Source organism: Aspergillus novofumigatus, assembly GCF_002847465.1.
Source record: "Aspergillus novofumigatus IBT 16806 chromosome Unknown P174scaffold_1, whole genome shotgun sequence".
Lineage (NCBI taxonomy): Eukaryota > Fungi > Ascomycota > Eurotiomycetes > Eurotiales > Aspergillaceae > Aspergillus > Aspergillus novofumigatus.
In genome coordinates, this window is record NW_020194274.1 from 1,818,537 (window position 1) to 1,833,423 (window position 14,887).

Here is a 14,887-nt window from a genome sequence, read left to right on the forward strand (position 1 = left end):
CCTGGTTTGGGCTCTTCAATTTGACCCATACTTAAGCGGTTCTATCCATGACAGTTATGACTTCATTTTCTTTTGTCTTTTCTGTCTTTCTTTTTTCCCCTTTTCTCATAGGTATCCGGCCTGGAAAATCGGCGAGGTTGAGAGTGAGAGCCGAGAAGGCGGGATTCAACATGTGCGGTTTGGCATTTGGGGAACATCAGGCGGAGTTTCTAAGCGTCCGATTTCAAGGTCATCTTCTGCTCTTTCGGTTGTTTTACAGGTTTTCGCACACGGCGTTCCATTGCTGGCAAGGGTTCACCTGGGGTAATTGTTGGTTTTGGTGTTTTCCTCATTGCATTAATCGTTTTACCACAGGGTATTATTTTATTACCTTGCTGATCACTTCAACTACCTTTCCTTTTTCCTTCCCTCATCGATTATCGATTCCTTACTCGGCGTTTATGTGCGTGTAATGGGACAGACCGGCTGATAACCCTGTTGTATTTCGTCTCAAGGACTTCATTTCATTCATTCGCCTTTCTCTGGCCAGTTTTCTTAAACCATGGTTTCTACTTTCATTTGCGTACGTACCCTGGGCTCTTCTCTGGGTTGGAGGGATTAATCGAAGGTCTGAGTCTTGCGACCTGAGTCTATGTCTACTTTTCTCTTCTCTCCTTACTGGATGTCCAATACCTCTTTGCCCATCTTGGCGAGCTGAGTACATCGTTCTCATTGTTGGAAGTTGATGGCTCTACCTTAGCAAGCAAGCGTTTGATTGTTTCCCTGTCCTTCTGTAGGGTTCCCTAGTGATTGAGTGGAATGAGCAATTCATTTTAAAAGTCAGCGGTCCGGGAAATGTCTAGCTCTCTAATATTTCGGAGATTTCGACTTAGTCCACATCACGTCTTCCGAGTCTATCCCTATAAGGTAATAATCAAGATCCATAAACCGCAACACCAGGCCCAAAGTCTGAAAAAAAAAAGATAAAAGCATAAGAATCCAGTAACTCCACCTTCTGCTGCAGAAAACTCCGACATCAGTATAAAAGGAAATCTTGGGTCTCATCATCAGTCATATGCGTTGTCGTTTCACCGTCTAGCTCCAGCCCCATGCCGTGACAAGCAAACATGAAAAAACTTGAGGGGTATATGCGATAAATGCAACAGATAACAAACACTGAAGCAGGGATTGCCACGGGGATACGCTAGGTTGTTCACTTGGAACACATTTCAACCAAACATCGCTTCAGTGCCAACCAGGGCAGCGATGCTTCATTTGAGAAGTACCAGATCACACTGGATTCTCGTGCGGCTGGGGATTCGACAGGCGCTTGAGCCGCATCTTTTCGCCCACCCAATCTTTAATCACGCAAGGATCCTCGTCGGGTCCTTGGCACACCTTGCGGCGGTCCAGATGCTTGAACCGTGGGCCCAGGGGACCGTTGACGTAGTGATACTGGCCCGCGAAGCGATACTGTCGATGATCCCCCAAAGGATAGAACTTATCACCCCAGTGACCGTTAAAGTAGAACCACTCCGTAGGCGCCAACGGGCTGGCTGTGGAGGCGCGCAACGTGTCATTCACATGATCATACGTATACATGTGCGAATTCAAGAGAGGATCCCAGAGAGGTCCTCGGTCCGTTTGGTCATGAAGAAGTCCCCAGGGTAGAACATACGAATGGACACCAGGAGTGGCATACATGGCATGCGTACCCGCTGCGGAATAGATGACTGGCTACACATTGGAAACGATTGATTAGCCTCTTAACTCACTCAACCTCACCAGTGTGGACGTCGCAACCTACCCGTTGTCCGATTTTCTCCACCGCTTCATAACTATATGCCTCGCCTGCGGAATGTGCACTAAAGAAGAGAGCTTTAGGCTTGCCGTTATAGAAACGGACGAGGCAATGCTCCCAGTCGCCGATGTGGTTGCCGAAACGCACGTTCAGGACCACATTTCCGAGATTGAAACTGTAAAAGAAGAACCAAAAGGCATCGACTATGCCGTTGCCCTTGTCCACGACGAGCAGCACTGCAGGCGCGTCACTTCGGCCTCCGGTCTCTTGCATCTTTATCGGTTCGCCACCGTATCGTTTCCGCAGCTCGTCCCTGACCCTCTCGTCCTGCAGAAGATCCTCTGGCTTGGAGTAACCAAGATCCTCCAATGGTAGATTGGCTGCTTCGTCTTCCGACATTAATTTGTGGTTCGTGTCATACCATTTTAAGCGGCCCTCGGGTGTATCTCCCGGAATGGCCCCATCCAGTCGACCGTCCCAGTCAGACCATGATTCTTCAGAGTGCTCATCTGGCGAAACAGGGATATTCTTTTCTCCTTCCATCCACGGAGGCCGTTCCTCCACATCATCATTACTGGTCAAGAAGACGTAGCGACCATCCTGCCATTGGTTCAGTTGGTCCAGATCCTCCAACGTCGGATGATTATGCTGTGACTGCACTGGCGTGTAGTTTAACATTGGCGTGGTGTGGAACAGGTGCTCTGCGATATCGCATGGCCAGAACTGCTCTTTGGAGAATAGATGCACTAGAGGAGCATATTCAAAAACATAGTCGGGTATCTCTCTGAGCGAACGTTCGGCATCATCATCCCACTGATCCGCCGGATGCTCCGGTTCTCGGAACCAGAAGGACCGCCACGGAGCGGCCTCGTCTTGCGCCGAGACAGAGGCATTGGACTCCGTGAGGACTTTCCGCTGGCCGAAGCGCGGACCAACCGTGTGGAAATGAGCGGTACCGCAGAGACTCAGCCAGCGACAGGCTTTACGGTCAAACCACGACCGGGAGGATGCGATCCAGCGCTGCTCATCCCTGTCCTCATCGTACCAGATGAATGTGTCCGGATTCAAGGCACGTACTAAGCTATTGATCGAAACATACGCGATCAGTGAAGACAAAACGATAATGCTGCCTTTCGCTTTGCCAATCATCTGCTCCACAGCCAGGGAGACAGCCCCGACGTTGGATGTATTTGCTCTAGAAGAAGGATCAGGCACCGAGGGATCAGCCTGGTGATTTTGGGCAGTACTGGTCGACGTGGCCGCTATCGTAGTAGTAGTAAGGGTAGTAAGGCTTAAAGATGTCCTGGTTGGGATTGCACGGCCAGGCGCAAGTGAGATCGGGATGGTCAAGGAAGACTCATCAGAGGGAAATGAGGAAAGATGAGGGTCATGAGAGGTGACTACGGGGCAGAAGACGAGGAGCGTGTACAAAAAAGAGCAGAGAGTCAGGGCAACCAGGCCCGAAGATGGAGGGGACGACACTATAAGAAGGCATTGCCAGGTTAGCAGTGGTCGAGAACAGCTATGACCAGTACCACTACCGACTTGAGTGATGGATCCCGTGCGCAACGACCGAGTCAGGGTAAAAAGAAAAGAAAATAAATGCAAAATAATATGGACAGAAAGGGAAAGACAAAAGCTAGAGATCATCCAGTCAGAAGGAGGGACCGGGTATAACGGAAGGGGATTAGATAATTATGAGGGTCATGGTTGTGAATATGACAGACATAGATGGGAAAAAAGAGAGTAAAAGGACATCATCATTCTTCAACGGAGAACGTGAGAGCAGCAAAAATCGACGGACGCATGTAGACAGTGGATAGCGAGCATGCAAATCAGCTCCTTGCTTCTTCCGCGCAGAGCCGGGTTGACAAATGTGTGCCAATGATGATGCAGGCGGACAGGGGACGACAAGAAGGGCAAATCGGATCGGCAAGCAGGCAAGTATGAACCGAACAGGGAACATGAACATGAACATGATCGAATCAACAGATGGATCTGGACGGAGGTGCATGGGGTTGTCTCTGCACGGAAGTCGACGGATGTGGATAACACCATCGGTGATCTTCCGTAGGGCAGAGCATTATTAAAGGTTGGATTGCTTGGTTATTGCTGATGGATCTTGATGGAAACATAGAAGCCAATTGATGACAACAGATGATGATGATGATAAATACGAGTAGCTTACTTTTTGTGGATGGTTACCGTGTTACTGTTGACTTTTTGGCTGATATGGAGGGGTAAGGCGAGGGTAGGTAGAGAAGATGGGATGGACGAAACCGGGGATTGGAATGATGGAGGATGATGGAAGAATGAATGCAGCCCGAAAGGATGAGATCACCAGGGACGATCCAGACTAGACTGAAGGAATTGAGTTAAGTTAATCTTTGCAAACTGACAAGCACAAGGGAAGATCATTATGACGGCGTTCGTACAATACTCTATATTCAGACTACAAGTAGTAGAGAGGAACCTTAATAATAATGTTTTCTAGTTACTAAGGTACTAGACTGATAATACTGCTACTGTATGTTGATATTTCTGTCTGTTCGTTGTCCAACCCAGACGACAGTACAGTGCTCTAGTATCTTATCGATGGGTCAGCCCTGTGGAAATCAAACATCGTCATCAATAATCCCTGTTCCTCCGTCCTCGCCCTCGACCCTTCATCAGTCATCCAGCACAAACATGGCCAAGGTAGTCTAAGACTGTCTAACCAGTCCCAGTCCCACCAGGTGTTATCCAGCGGATCCAGTGGAGTTTCTGCCCGCCGCCTTCTTCCGTTATCCCTTCGCCCAAGGGAAAAAAGGGCCTCGAGCGCTAAGGCAGCTATCAATCTATGTATCTTGAGAGGGCACTGTGACTTTCAATCCAAATTTTGATTTCAACAGGGTTGATCATTTGAACTTTGAACTGGCTAGTCGTTCTCTTCCAGCTAGCTGTTTATGCCCAATGAACCTGCCGGTCTAAATCATGCAGTCTCATTCCGAGCCGATATTGGTCTTGGACCCGGCCATGTTGACAGATGAGGATCATGACTCCGACTACGAATATGAATATCACGAGGTCGACACCGAGGTATGATTGTTTGCTTGTTCCTTTCGCTCTTTCTAGGCGTTCGCTTGAGCTTAATTTGTTTCCCATACGGTCAGACCTTCTACCTCAATCTCGACCTGACCTCCCTTCACGGCCCCATCCGTCCTCCCAGACGCCGTGACCCGGCTTCGTCTACTGCTGCAGTTCCAACTACCCTGACTCCGACCGATGGCCATGAACCAGCCATTGACAGCACCGAGCCTGACAACGTTCCTTCAGAGCGCGTCCAAATCCTTGGCCTTCACACCACCAACCCAATAGTCTCGTACCAAAATCAAATCTTCAGTTGCACATGGGCAGACCAGATCGGGACAGAGCTACTCTTCACTCGTCCAGAGACGGGTCATGAACGTCATGAACCTGACCTAGAGTCTGCATTGCCGCAGATCTCTCCGTTGAGGAGCGGTAAGGATTTTGACCTCATTGCCGCCAACAGCGTCAAAATTCTCGGTCGCAAAGCGAACCTGATCTCCGGTTCCGGCTCAGGGTCAACTCAGGAGCCCTCCATACAAACAGCCGAAACGGCGAACGTGCTCCGCAAGACGGGACCGCAGTCGAGTCAAGCTCGATTCCTGGAGCGACTGATGCACATCAAGAGACAAAGAGGTGAGACAGACACTGTGCGCACTGTCTTCAGTACGAAACGTACGCAGAATCTGGAGGATCGACTACGCGGCTGGGCTCGAACGGAGGAGGAACTTGCAGAGGTCCAGCGGCTTAGCGAAGCTGCGAGTCGAGGAGATGCCGTGGCATTGACCGCGTTGGAAGAGCTCTACACTGAAATTAATGGCCAGAAATTTGGGCCGGGGATGTCGGACGAAGCGACCCAGTCCCGTTGATGTGCCTACAAAGTTAGCCTTTGTTACCTGCGAGGTCTACTTGAAGCGATTGCAAGGTGCCATTGAAGTTATATGGACGACTGTTTGGCACAACACCGCGGTGCAGCTCGCCAGCATCAAAATCGAACCGCAATGTGGTCACTCGAGGCAGTTCAAGTCTCGGTCGAGGATGAAGAATCTGGTCGGTAACGCACTCGGTTGAACCACAGAGGCACTTTTCGACCTTGCTATGCAGGGCACAATGGTTGAACGATAACTGCTGGGCCTTGGATCGAGTCTGAACCTACATAATACTCTTTGGTTGCTCTCGCCGCATTCTCAACTGAGCTGGCCAACTTGCCATATGTTTGTCCTGTCTATTGGTCCTGGACAAGGATTGAACCGAAAGAACCCATGCATCATTGTGTAATGCTTACGTCTGATGTCTCAACTCAATCCCATCGTCTTGTGGGACAGAACTGTGCCTGCAGCAACCATTCCATTAACTGATATGTCAAGCGCGATCTAGTCCGTGGATGCATCCTATGAGACCGAGGGAATGAAACCAAAAGATGTGAATATGAAGACTCGCTAGCTAGCCGATATTATATCACACGGTAAACGACTCGCGACGCCATGAAGACCCGAAACCAAATCAATCAATAAGATGACAAGTCAATGCCTGCTTTTCCAAACCGAACCAATTCCGAACGTACTCTGACAGAACCACCGAGAAACAGAGGAAACAGATGAGGCTCGCTGAAAAAGTACAGGAAACAAAAACTGAAAAACCTAAAAACTGACTCCATAAAACAGCAGAAGAATCAAAGTCGCAATGCAAGATTTATGGCACTCCGTCGCAGACACGGCAGCAGCTGGGAACGACGGTCAGGCTCGTTTCCCCTCTCTCCCCCAGAAACAATGCGTTGTTCTTGACTCGACGGGCGACGGGGGAGGAGGAGGGGGATACTCCAGCGCCACGTGAGGGTGCGAGTCGAGATGGATGGATTTAGGCCCGTCGGCGGACGCGAGGATCGCGCGGGAGATGTCCTGGGTGAAGGTCGAGGGTGTCACGAGGGTGGGACGGGAGGGAGGGTGTGAAGGGATGGGTGAGGCCATTGCGATAGATACTTGTGGTTGAATTGATGTTGGGAATGTGATGGCGACCCAGGTGAGCTGGAGAATTCGATGGAAAGATACTGAGGTAGGAGTACGATTGGGAAAGAATGGGCTGAGCTGGCTGGACTGAAGCTGTATAAATCTATATAGACAGCATACCCTTGTTAGCTACCTTTATTCCGAGAGAGATACCTCCGAGAATCCCCGATGAAGGGAGTATGGCCGAAACAGAGTGAGGAGAAAAGCTCCATCGCCGAATGCCATGTGATGTAATTTTTGAGTCTTTGGAGAAGGCGAATCGCTCGTGAAGATCCTTCATCCGGGACAGGGAAGAGAAAAGCAAACAGAGTGTACGTACGCTGGAGGATTATCCCGATGATGTAATGATATACAAGGTCCTCGGCGAGGTCAAAAGGCTGCTGGGTTGGTACAAGCAGCGTGCGATGGACTAAGCGAGAGAAATAAGTAATCTCAGGTCACAGCAGCAGATGGTATGACAAGAGATATAATATTGTTTGGAGAGACAGTACAGAGAGCTGAGGGTACTCAGGGCTCTGGATACAACACTGTAGAGTGTTAACAAGTGGCGAGCTGTAAGCCGGTGAGCTGTCCACGACGGGCAGACCAGAGCAGATAGAGAATGTGGTAGTATGACCCTGGAAAAACTGGAGAGAAGCAGCAGAGATTTGGAAAAGTAAAAGACTGATCAAGCATCTAAAGGACCTAGGGAGACACCCAGCCGATATAAGTGAGGATTGGATTGGGGGCCCAGCCAGGAGCTAGTTAGTGTACATTGCTGAAGCATCCAGTCAAACGTCCATAGATCATTTTAATCGTATCGGACAAATATTAGGTAGTATTATTATTATTATTATTATTATTTTTACCCCAGTCGGATATCGCCATCACCCTTTTGTCATGTCCATCGCCTAGTCTAGGTCCAGGGACTCCAGGCAAATGTTTGGCCGTTAGCGATCATCGCCCTAAAGGAAGGGATCCAGGGTGTTTTCCCTCAAAGTACGATGGGCGTCCGCCCTGTTTTACTGGCATTTATTTGATTGAGGTTTCTTCCCAGACCTAGGGACCAGATAGTAGTACTGGACTAGAAGTAGTAGTAAGTAGTGTTGTTGGTCCGTTGGGTATCCAGGCGGACTTTAGTGTACGTTGCGCATGCTTGCCACGACGGACGGAAGGGCGGGAACGTAAACCCGGGGGAAGCTATTGTGCTCCGGGGGAAAAAGCAAGGCGACCTTTGGGTGGTGACTGGTGAGGTGGCTCTGGTGGTGGAAGAATTAGGAACAAAGGGGGTAAGATGGGGGCATATGCAAGTAACCTGAGTACCTGATAGGCAGGCGAACAGCCGGTGGCTAAAGGAAGAAGCTGGAGAAAGTATGGAGATTGGAGATGCATACGTGTGCATTCGATGGAGACTGTGGGGGTGAGAGCCTTGAAGGAGCTGCCAAGTCTTTCCACACTTGTCAAAAAGCTAGGCATAGTACACTCTCCTACTGTAAGGAGCCAAGGGAGAATTCGAAAGGGCCACCGTGAGGCCGGGACAGATCGAGTCAGGGATTTCTACGACGGATTTGGTTCATTACTGATTCTTATTCAGGAAAGGGGGTGATCGTACGGAGGTACGGAGTAGTGTTCATTCAGATTTGTCTGAGCATTAAGTGCTCCTGTAGTGGCAGACATGTCACACTTTCTGCCTTGACTGGGTATCTAATTATTATTTGTCTCAAAGGGACGGAGTACGAGAGTCAAAAGCATGCACTGCTGCTCCCTTACGGGCAGAATCAGGCAGAAAGCACGCCAACCTAATTCGCTGGCGAGGTAGCCTGCCATACCGGCAAAGAGGGAAAGGAAAGTAACCGAAATCCCTTGTGAGGGAATATTCTATGGGAATAGGGAGTAGACTGACTTTCACCTGGTTAATGGAAGATGTAACCATTTCAAAAGCTAAACTGTATTGTTGATGTTAATTCTCGAAATCCCGGGGAAGCTCCCGTAAGGGATCCATATTAAAGACCAGCTATATCCAATAGACCACCGCAACTATGCATTCATATATCAGTCCTTACGCAGGAGGCGGCGATCGGCTTGAAGCTAACCAAACTGTCGGAGAGGTATCTAGGAGCTGCTGCATTTGCCTAGAACTTTGATGGAAGAATTCAAGAATCCAATACTCCGTAGGCTAAACTAGACTAGACTAGATTGTGCCAGACATACGGAGTTACCCCGAAGGGAATCACTCCAGATCACTCCATAAGGAAGATGATTTCGTCCTCCAAGCTGATCCTTCCTAGTCTTTCCTGTAGTGGCCATTAATCAAATCCATTGAAGCTCCGATATTCTCTGGGAACCTCGTAGAAACGGGGAACTCATTCAAATACCATTACTTACCGTCTGTTTATTATATTAAGGGGCTTCAAATGCTTCAGCCGTGACTTACGTTCAACAGCTCTGCTACAGGTCTAGGTTTCGGAGTATAACTTCGAGCTATGTTAATAATACTATTTTAAGTACGGAGTACAGCTAACTAAATGGGAAGCCTGTTTGTCATACCCTATGGTCGCATACTGGAGTGCGACTAAATTAAACATAGATTCGGTACTCGAGAATGGCAAATGAGTGCGGATAACTACTTCAGAATACTGGAGCAACTCTACGGAAGACCGAGTGGGACGAAGATCTGAATATCGCGCAACGCATCTCTGTCTCCAAAAGATTAGGACCCATAAGGTATCTAACGCCATACAGTATCAACATCAGGTAGTCTATGAACACGACTGCTGAACAAGGAAATGGATTATCGGTCTAATCATATACCAAGGTCATGATTGAATGTAGGCACTCTTATCCTAATAGTTAATCTAGTGATACTAACTAACAATCCAATAATCCAATGATTGTATCTTTTATCCACCAAAGATATTCAGAAGCAGAATCTTCTGTATCTACTGTCACATTACGAGGTTGCCGCATACCCCATCGGGCAAGAAAGACGAAGGATTCCCGAAGGGGATATGGCCCGAGAGGTCAATCCAGTATCCACAAACTAGTCTAACAATGATTCTTTCCGAATTTCTAGAAGCCGGTTGAAACACGTAAAAGTATAAACTCAACGGAGGCATCAGATTATGCAAATGGGTCAGAGAGATGACAGTAGCGTATCACAATGACGGGCGCTCCAATGCAGGTGATCGATGCAGGAGTACTTGAGTATGTATCTTGAGACTAAGTAATAGCAAACTTTCAACTACTGCGAAAGAAGTTGACGAACGATGAGAACAGTAACGGCAGGACATGGACCCCGGCTATTCATCATGGGTTATTCTAAAGGCTGGAGATACTCAATATTCCGCTCAGTTACCTATCGGATCTCTCACTTTGTTCTGATTTATCGCTGATCAGCACGAGTCGGCGGTCGTGAGGAGTCTGAACTGATCATTAACCATCATTCCGACGTCCGTCCAGATAACTGGCGTCCAGCTAAGACGGCGAATCATTAAGTCCAACTCTCTCATCAATACCTAACATGATGGATGTGCGCTCCGTGGCCATAAAAGTTGTATGCGAAGCTCCGTACCCGCAATCTTGACATCCTTCCCTTCTTTCTGAATCCTTGCACGGTCTCGAGCCTGGATCTTCTTCTTCTCCGAGATCCGACAGAGATGTGCCAGGTTCTTGAGCATCTGGGATGTTTTGTGGGTGTGCAGAAGGTCACGAGTCCATGCTTTGACAAGGCTAATTCGAGGGTGTTTACGAACAAGGGGTTGCTCAAGGAAGCTACAAGAATCGTCAGCTTTGAGTGGCATTTGCAGCTTGGACGAAAGGGTAGTCTCACTCTCTGAAACGTGTCCAGATATTATCCCTTCGTGATGGCCATTTCTCTGGGATCCCGATAAACAGCAACCCTCCGTCCGGCCAGTGTTGCTGAAGACACATCCACAAAAGCCACATCTCGTCTGCTGGACTCGGTGGTTTTCTGTACGGTGCCAATTTTTCGCCTGTCCAGTTCCATCGTATCAACTCCAGACCTTCCCCAATGAAGTAACTTTCTGGAAGACAATATTGCTCGTCGTCAGCCAGCGAAGCTAGGACTGTAATCGGTTGCGGGGAAGTGGTTTCCTTCCAATCGTGGCCTGTCTCAAATTCCCAGAGTCTAACCAGTTGCTCCCCCAAGATTGGAGTGTCTTGACAACTGGGGAGTCGGTGGACAGGGAACGTGACCATATTTTGTGACCCCAATGCCCCTCCGTGCACCAAACATGAGTCGCCATTACTATCGCGAAGGTCTATTCCGTCTTTTGTACTGAGCCCTAGGTCAGATGCTGTAGTTTTCTTTCTTTTTCCGCAAGTACATTGCCACAGTAGAAGAGGAACTCACAAAAACAAGAACTTCCTTCGAGCGTACGTCTCGTTTTGACTGGATTGAGGAGCGCGCAGTACGAATTTATAGTTGACTCCCGAAGGGCTTGCCCAATGAAGAGCAAGCGACCGATTCTTCCAAAGAAATACCTCTCTCCCGTTTAACTGCGCCTGATACAACGGTTTGTATCGCGACAGAACAGCTACAGACAAGCTGCTATGGATGGGCTCATCGTGCATTTGCTGCCATAACCGCTGATCAATCGACAGCTCGAGCGTGAGGGTTTCGAGTACGTCCTTAGAGGAGGCCCATTTCTGACGTGAATTAATGACACGGGTAAGATTTTCACTCAGGCAGTCACCTAGGCTCAATCCTTTGAGAAACTGCAAAATGGATACATGTGGGCCAAGAATAGTCGGAAAAGATTCGGCTGAGTATACCTGCCATATTGCTAGGGCCATGGCATGAACAAAAAAAGATGTCCCTTCTTCTAGATGATTAGCCCATGTGAACCAATCTTGGGCCCTGTCGCGGTTGATGTGTACGTGGAGCTCTGGTATATCCATAATCCATAAGCGGTAGACTTGTTGCCTTCGTCTTGTGGACATGCTGCCGTCTACTGCATAGCCGCTGTATATGTACCGATCCTGTGGAATGTGAATGACCAACGTCATAAATAAAAAGAGTGTGCACGTACTACGTCTTTTCGCGTCGCTACCGCAGTGGCGATTCTATCACTCGAGGTAGGCCAGGCCATTCCAGGTGTCGGTCTCTCAGAATACAGACTTGCTTTAAGATTGTTGAACTTTGTGCAGAAACCTTGATCATGCAGGATACTCTCGACGTTTGCTTTGATAAACTCACACCAACCATGCCGATTCGTTGCGTCAAACTTCGCCATTGAATCGAGTGTCACATTGATGGTAAGTAGCAAGACCCAGAGTGTCATATCAAAGACTTTGAGGAAAACAGCTGGCTTGATTGAGTATCGTCCTTGACCTGGATGAAAACATGGAATCTGTATGCAGCATAGCCCTTCCGCTGGGTGCACAAGCTCCAAACTACCAACTCGAGTCCAAAAGTCGGAAGCGCTGCCTTGTGACCTTTCAAAGCCCGAGGCTATAAGTGATGAAGGCTTGACTGAGAATGTCAGCATGATTAGTGGCTTTGTCAACCCAATGTATTGCTTCAAAAAGCCAGCCGCTGCTTGTAGATTACTCCCCTCTGCCTTGTGCCAGGGACATAAATCCACAAATGGAAAAGCACCGGCGTCAATGAGATCGCTTAGGACATGCTCAACACAGTTTCTCGGTTGCTCCCACCGCCAGAGCCTTGATAGAAAAGATTTTATCAGGGTCGCTGAGCTGCTGTGTCCAGTATAAAATGCTTCGGCCGTTCTGTAGCTGCCATGGCTAATCCCGGCTCCAACGGTGAGCATAAGTACATACTTGCCCTCAAACAGAGAGGGTGTTGCCTGTTTGACCATCATATGCTTGAGGAGGTCAGGAAATTCATGACAACTGTTCCGCCAAACTGACACCGCTTGCTTGTGCTCTCTTGCGTATCTTTGAATTCCGTTCCCCCAAGCTATGAGGGACATCGGTGCGGGGCGTTTATGAAATCTGGAAGGACTCATGCGAGAGATAGTGTCGGTAGCAAGGGCCACAAATGCCTGGCGATATGATGGACTTGGGTCAAACTGCCAGTCGACGAAGTCGGTCATCGTTTGATTCAACAAGTAGGGCAGGCCCAGTAATGCTATTGCTGCCTGCTCACTGATTCTGTTATATTTAGACACTTCGCGCAGTCCCTTGAGTTGTCTGGCTGGAAATACATGGATCATTGCTGAGTCTATCACCATTGGGTAATTCTTCTCTAGGGTGGAGAGGAATCTGGCCAGAAACCCAGTTTTCCGTATAAGTAAATCCTCTCGGTGTCGTCGGAGAGCCTCTCGAGTCGTTCTCCCCACATATCTCACAAAGACCAGCTCCTGGGGTCGCATCATTTCTATACTCCTCAGCCACGCAGTCGCCTTTGCATATTGAAGACCGGTTCCATGGAACTCTGCAATGATGTCGATTAGTTGAACCACGGTCAGTTGAAATGAACGGATATAGACAAAGGTTTGCCGACTGCCATTGTCGGGTTGCGTTCTCTCCATTGCCGTCCTTAGCCCAAGCATGTCTAGAAGCATCTGATCTGAGACTTTGAGAGGTGTGTGAATAAGGGCCTTCCAGTCTTTCGTATAAGCATCATTCTTTGGAAGGCAGTGCTCGAGCATCAATGCCGGAATGCCCTCTGTGGATACTCCATGTCTGGCAAGGCGATCAATGATAATCCGACGGATGTCTCGCCGCAAACCATGTACGCCTTTTGTGTGTAGTATATCAGAGTCATCCTGCGAGTGATTCCGCTTCGTTTCGACAAAGGCAGGGCCTTGTGATAGAATATGAAGATAGTCGTCGCGATGTTGTTCCATTGGGAATTAATGTGACAGTACCTCGCATGAGGAACTCTTGTCTAGGCGAGAGAAGATTTTGCTGGACATATCTCGTAGGAGAAGGTGACATGAGATTCTGTTCCTGTATTTCTTACCTCAGGACATGGGGGTCCTGGTGTTGACAGTGAATAGTTCTGTATTCGCAAGGCCTACTTGCCTATAATAACCGCCAAATAGTGGAAGGACCCGTTAACAGTACCAGGAATCTCCTTTGGGGCACAAGGTAAATGTGAATACTACCTAACATACTGTTGGCTTTCATCCAGCAGTGGCCATTAACTCCATAGATGTGTATTAATCATATATTGCTGTCCTACCAATTGGCGACGGTTATATGGAAAACGAGCGGCTGTTGAAAACATTCTAATTTCTAATGTATGATTAGTTTATTTCCCTTTGTTTTCAGACCAGATATTCTAGGTGTGTGTGAGCCAAGTTCCAGCCTGTTGATACAGTATAGGCCGTAGTATGGTGAGGACCATCAGGTGAATATATATGCCCGCGGAGGAAGTGCCACACGCCAAACACCATATATTCCAGCTGAGAACTGTAGAAAGCATGGTCCTTAGCGTGATGGAATTATAATCGCATAGACACTTTGCTACATTTTAATGAGTGTTGCGTCTTTATTACCAATAAAAAAAAAAGACATAATGAAGGTTGATTGAATGAAGGGGGAAAAGAAGGAAAAAAAGAAGTGAGGCTGACCCGACTTGAACGGATAACCTTAAGATCTGGAGTCTCTGTGGAAATTTATTAGAACAGCTGATTGACTTATGTAAGACTGTTGATGGAACATACCACGCGCTACCAATTACGCCACAGCCCCTTAAGGTGATAATCAGGCGCTCCAATTCATCTTATAGCGCATTGCAGAATCGTAGAGCCGAGTCTATGGCAATGTCCAACGCGTCAATATGAAGTTGCCCAATTGGAGAGACCTACAACTCTCCCGTATATGCGCTGCTCATATTGGTCAACATATAAGTGACCTCACTGCCCTTACTCTCCTTCCTCTGGAAGATAATGGAGTGCTGCGACCCCCTTATGCTCGGTGTGGGATGTTCATCGAGACACTTTGTTGTTGATTTACTCGAGCTCTCTTAATGGACCTAATCTTCTGACTATATCATGCCCGGACCACTACATAACTTTTTGAGCAGCCACTTAACTGTTTATGTTAAGAGCAAGCCTGTGTTGGC

At 48.2% G+C, this 14,887-nt stretch overlaps 5 protein-coding genes and 1 non-coding gene across 6 annotated transcripts; 1 reads left to right on the forward strand and 5 right to left on the reverse strand.

Annotated features, from left to right (window-relative positions):
• Nucleotides 1-791: 791 nt before the first annotated feature.
• On the reverse strand, nt 792-3,275 carry P174DRAFT_399401 (uncharacterized protein; the record flags this gene model as incomplete). The annotated part of the gene is made up of 3 exons (XM_024823870.1): nt 792-1,716; nt 1,787-3,180; nt 3,236-3,275. The coding sequence occupies 3 exons, from the start codon at nt 3,273-3,275 to the stop codon at nt 1,270-1,272; spliced, it is 1,881 nt and encodes a 626-aa protein (XP_024687122.1). The 3' UTR covers nt 792-1,269.
• Nucleotides 3,276-4,753: 1,478 nt separating this feature from the next.
• Nucleotides 4,754-5,715, forward strand: P174DRAFT_361758 (TFIIIC subunit 6 family protein; the record flags this gene model as incomplete). The annotated part of the gene is made up of 2 exons (XM_024821805.1): nt 4,754-4,858; nt 4,933-5,715. The coding sequence occupies 2 exons, from the start codon at nt 4,754-4,756 to the stop codon at nt 5,713-5,715; spliced, it is 888 nt and encodes a 295-aa protein (XP_024687123.1).
• Nucleotides 5,716-6,538: 823 nt separating this feature from the next.
• Nucleotides 6,539-6,813, reverse strand: P174DRAFT_416264 (uncharacterized protein; the record flags this gene model as incomplete). The annotated part of the gene is made up of 2 exons (XM_024824480.1): nt 6,539-6,569; nt 6,632-6,813. 2 exons carry the CDS (start codon nt 6,811-6,813, stop codon nt 6,539-6,541), a joined length of 213 nt encoding a protein of 70 aa, XP_024687124.1.
• Nucleotides 6,814-9,104: 2,291 nt separating this feature from the next.
• Nucleotides 9,105-9,664, reverse strand: P174DRAFT_436957 (uncharacterized protein; the record flags this gene model as incomplete). Its single annotated transcript, XM_024826163.1, has 1 exon — nt 9,105-9,664. A coding segment is annotated over exon 1 (238 nt), but the record flags the coding sequence as incomplete, so codon positions are not given.
• Nucleotides 9,665-10,104: 440 nt separating this feature from the next.
• P174DRAFT_447147 (uncharacterized protein) lies at nt 10,105-13,664 on the reverse strand (the record flags this gene model as incomplete). The annotated part of the gene is made up of 4 exons (XM_024828645.1): nt 10,105-10,602; nt 10,661-11,128; nt 11,204-11,832; nt 11,883-13,664. 4 exons carry the CDS (start codon nt 13,662-13,664, stop codon nt 10,347-10,349), a joined length of 3,135 nt encoding a protein of 1,044 aa, XP_024687126.1. The 3' UTR covers nt 10,105-10,346.
• Nucleotides 13,665-14,383: 719 nt separating this feature from the next.
• P174DRAFT_t18 lies at nt 14,384-14,514 on the reverse strand. Its single transcript has one exon. It is a non-coding gene; the product is annotated as a tRNA-OTHER (tRNA).
• Between the last annotated feature and the right edge of the window lie 373 nt (nt 14,515-14,887).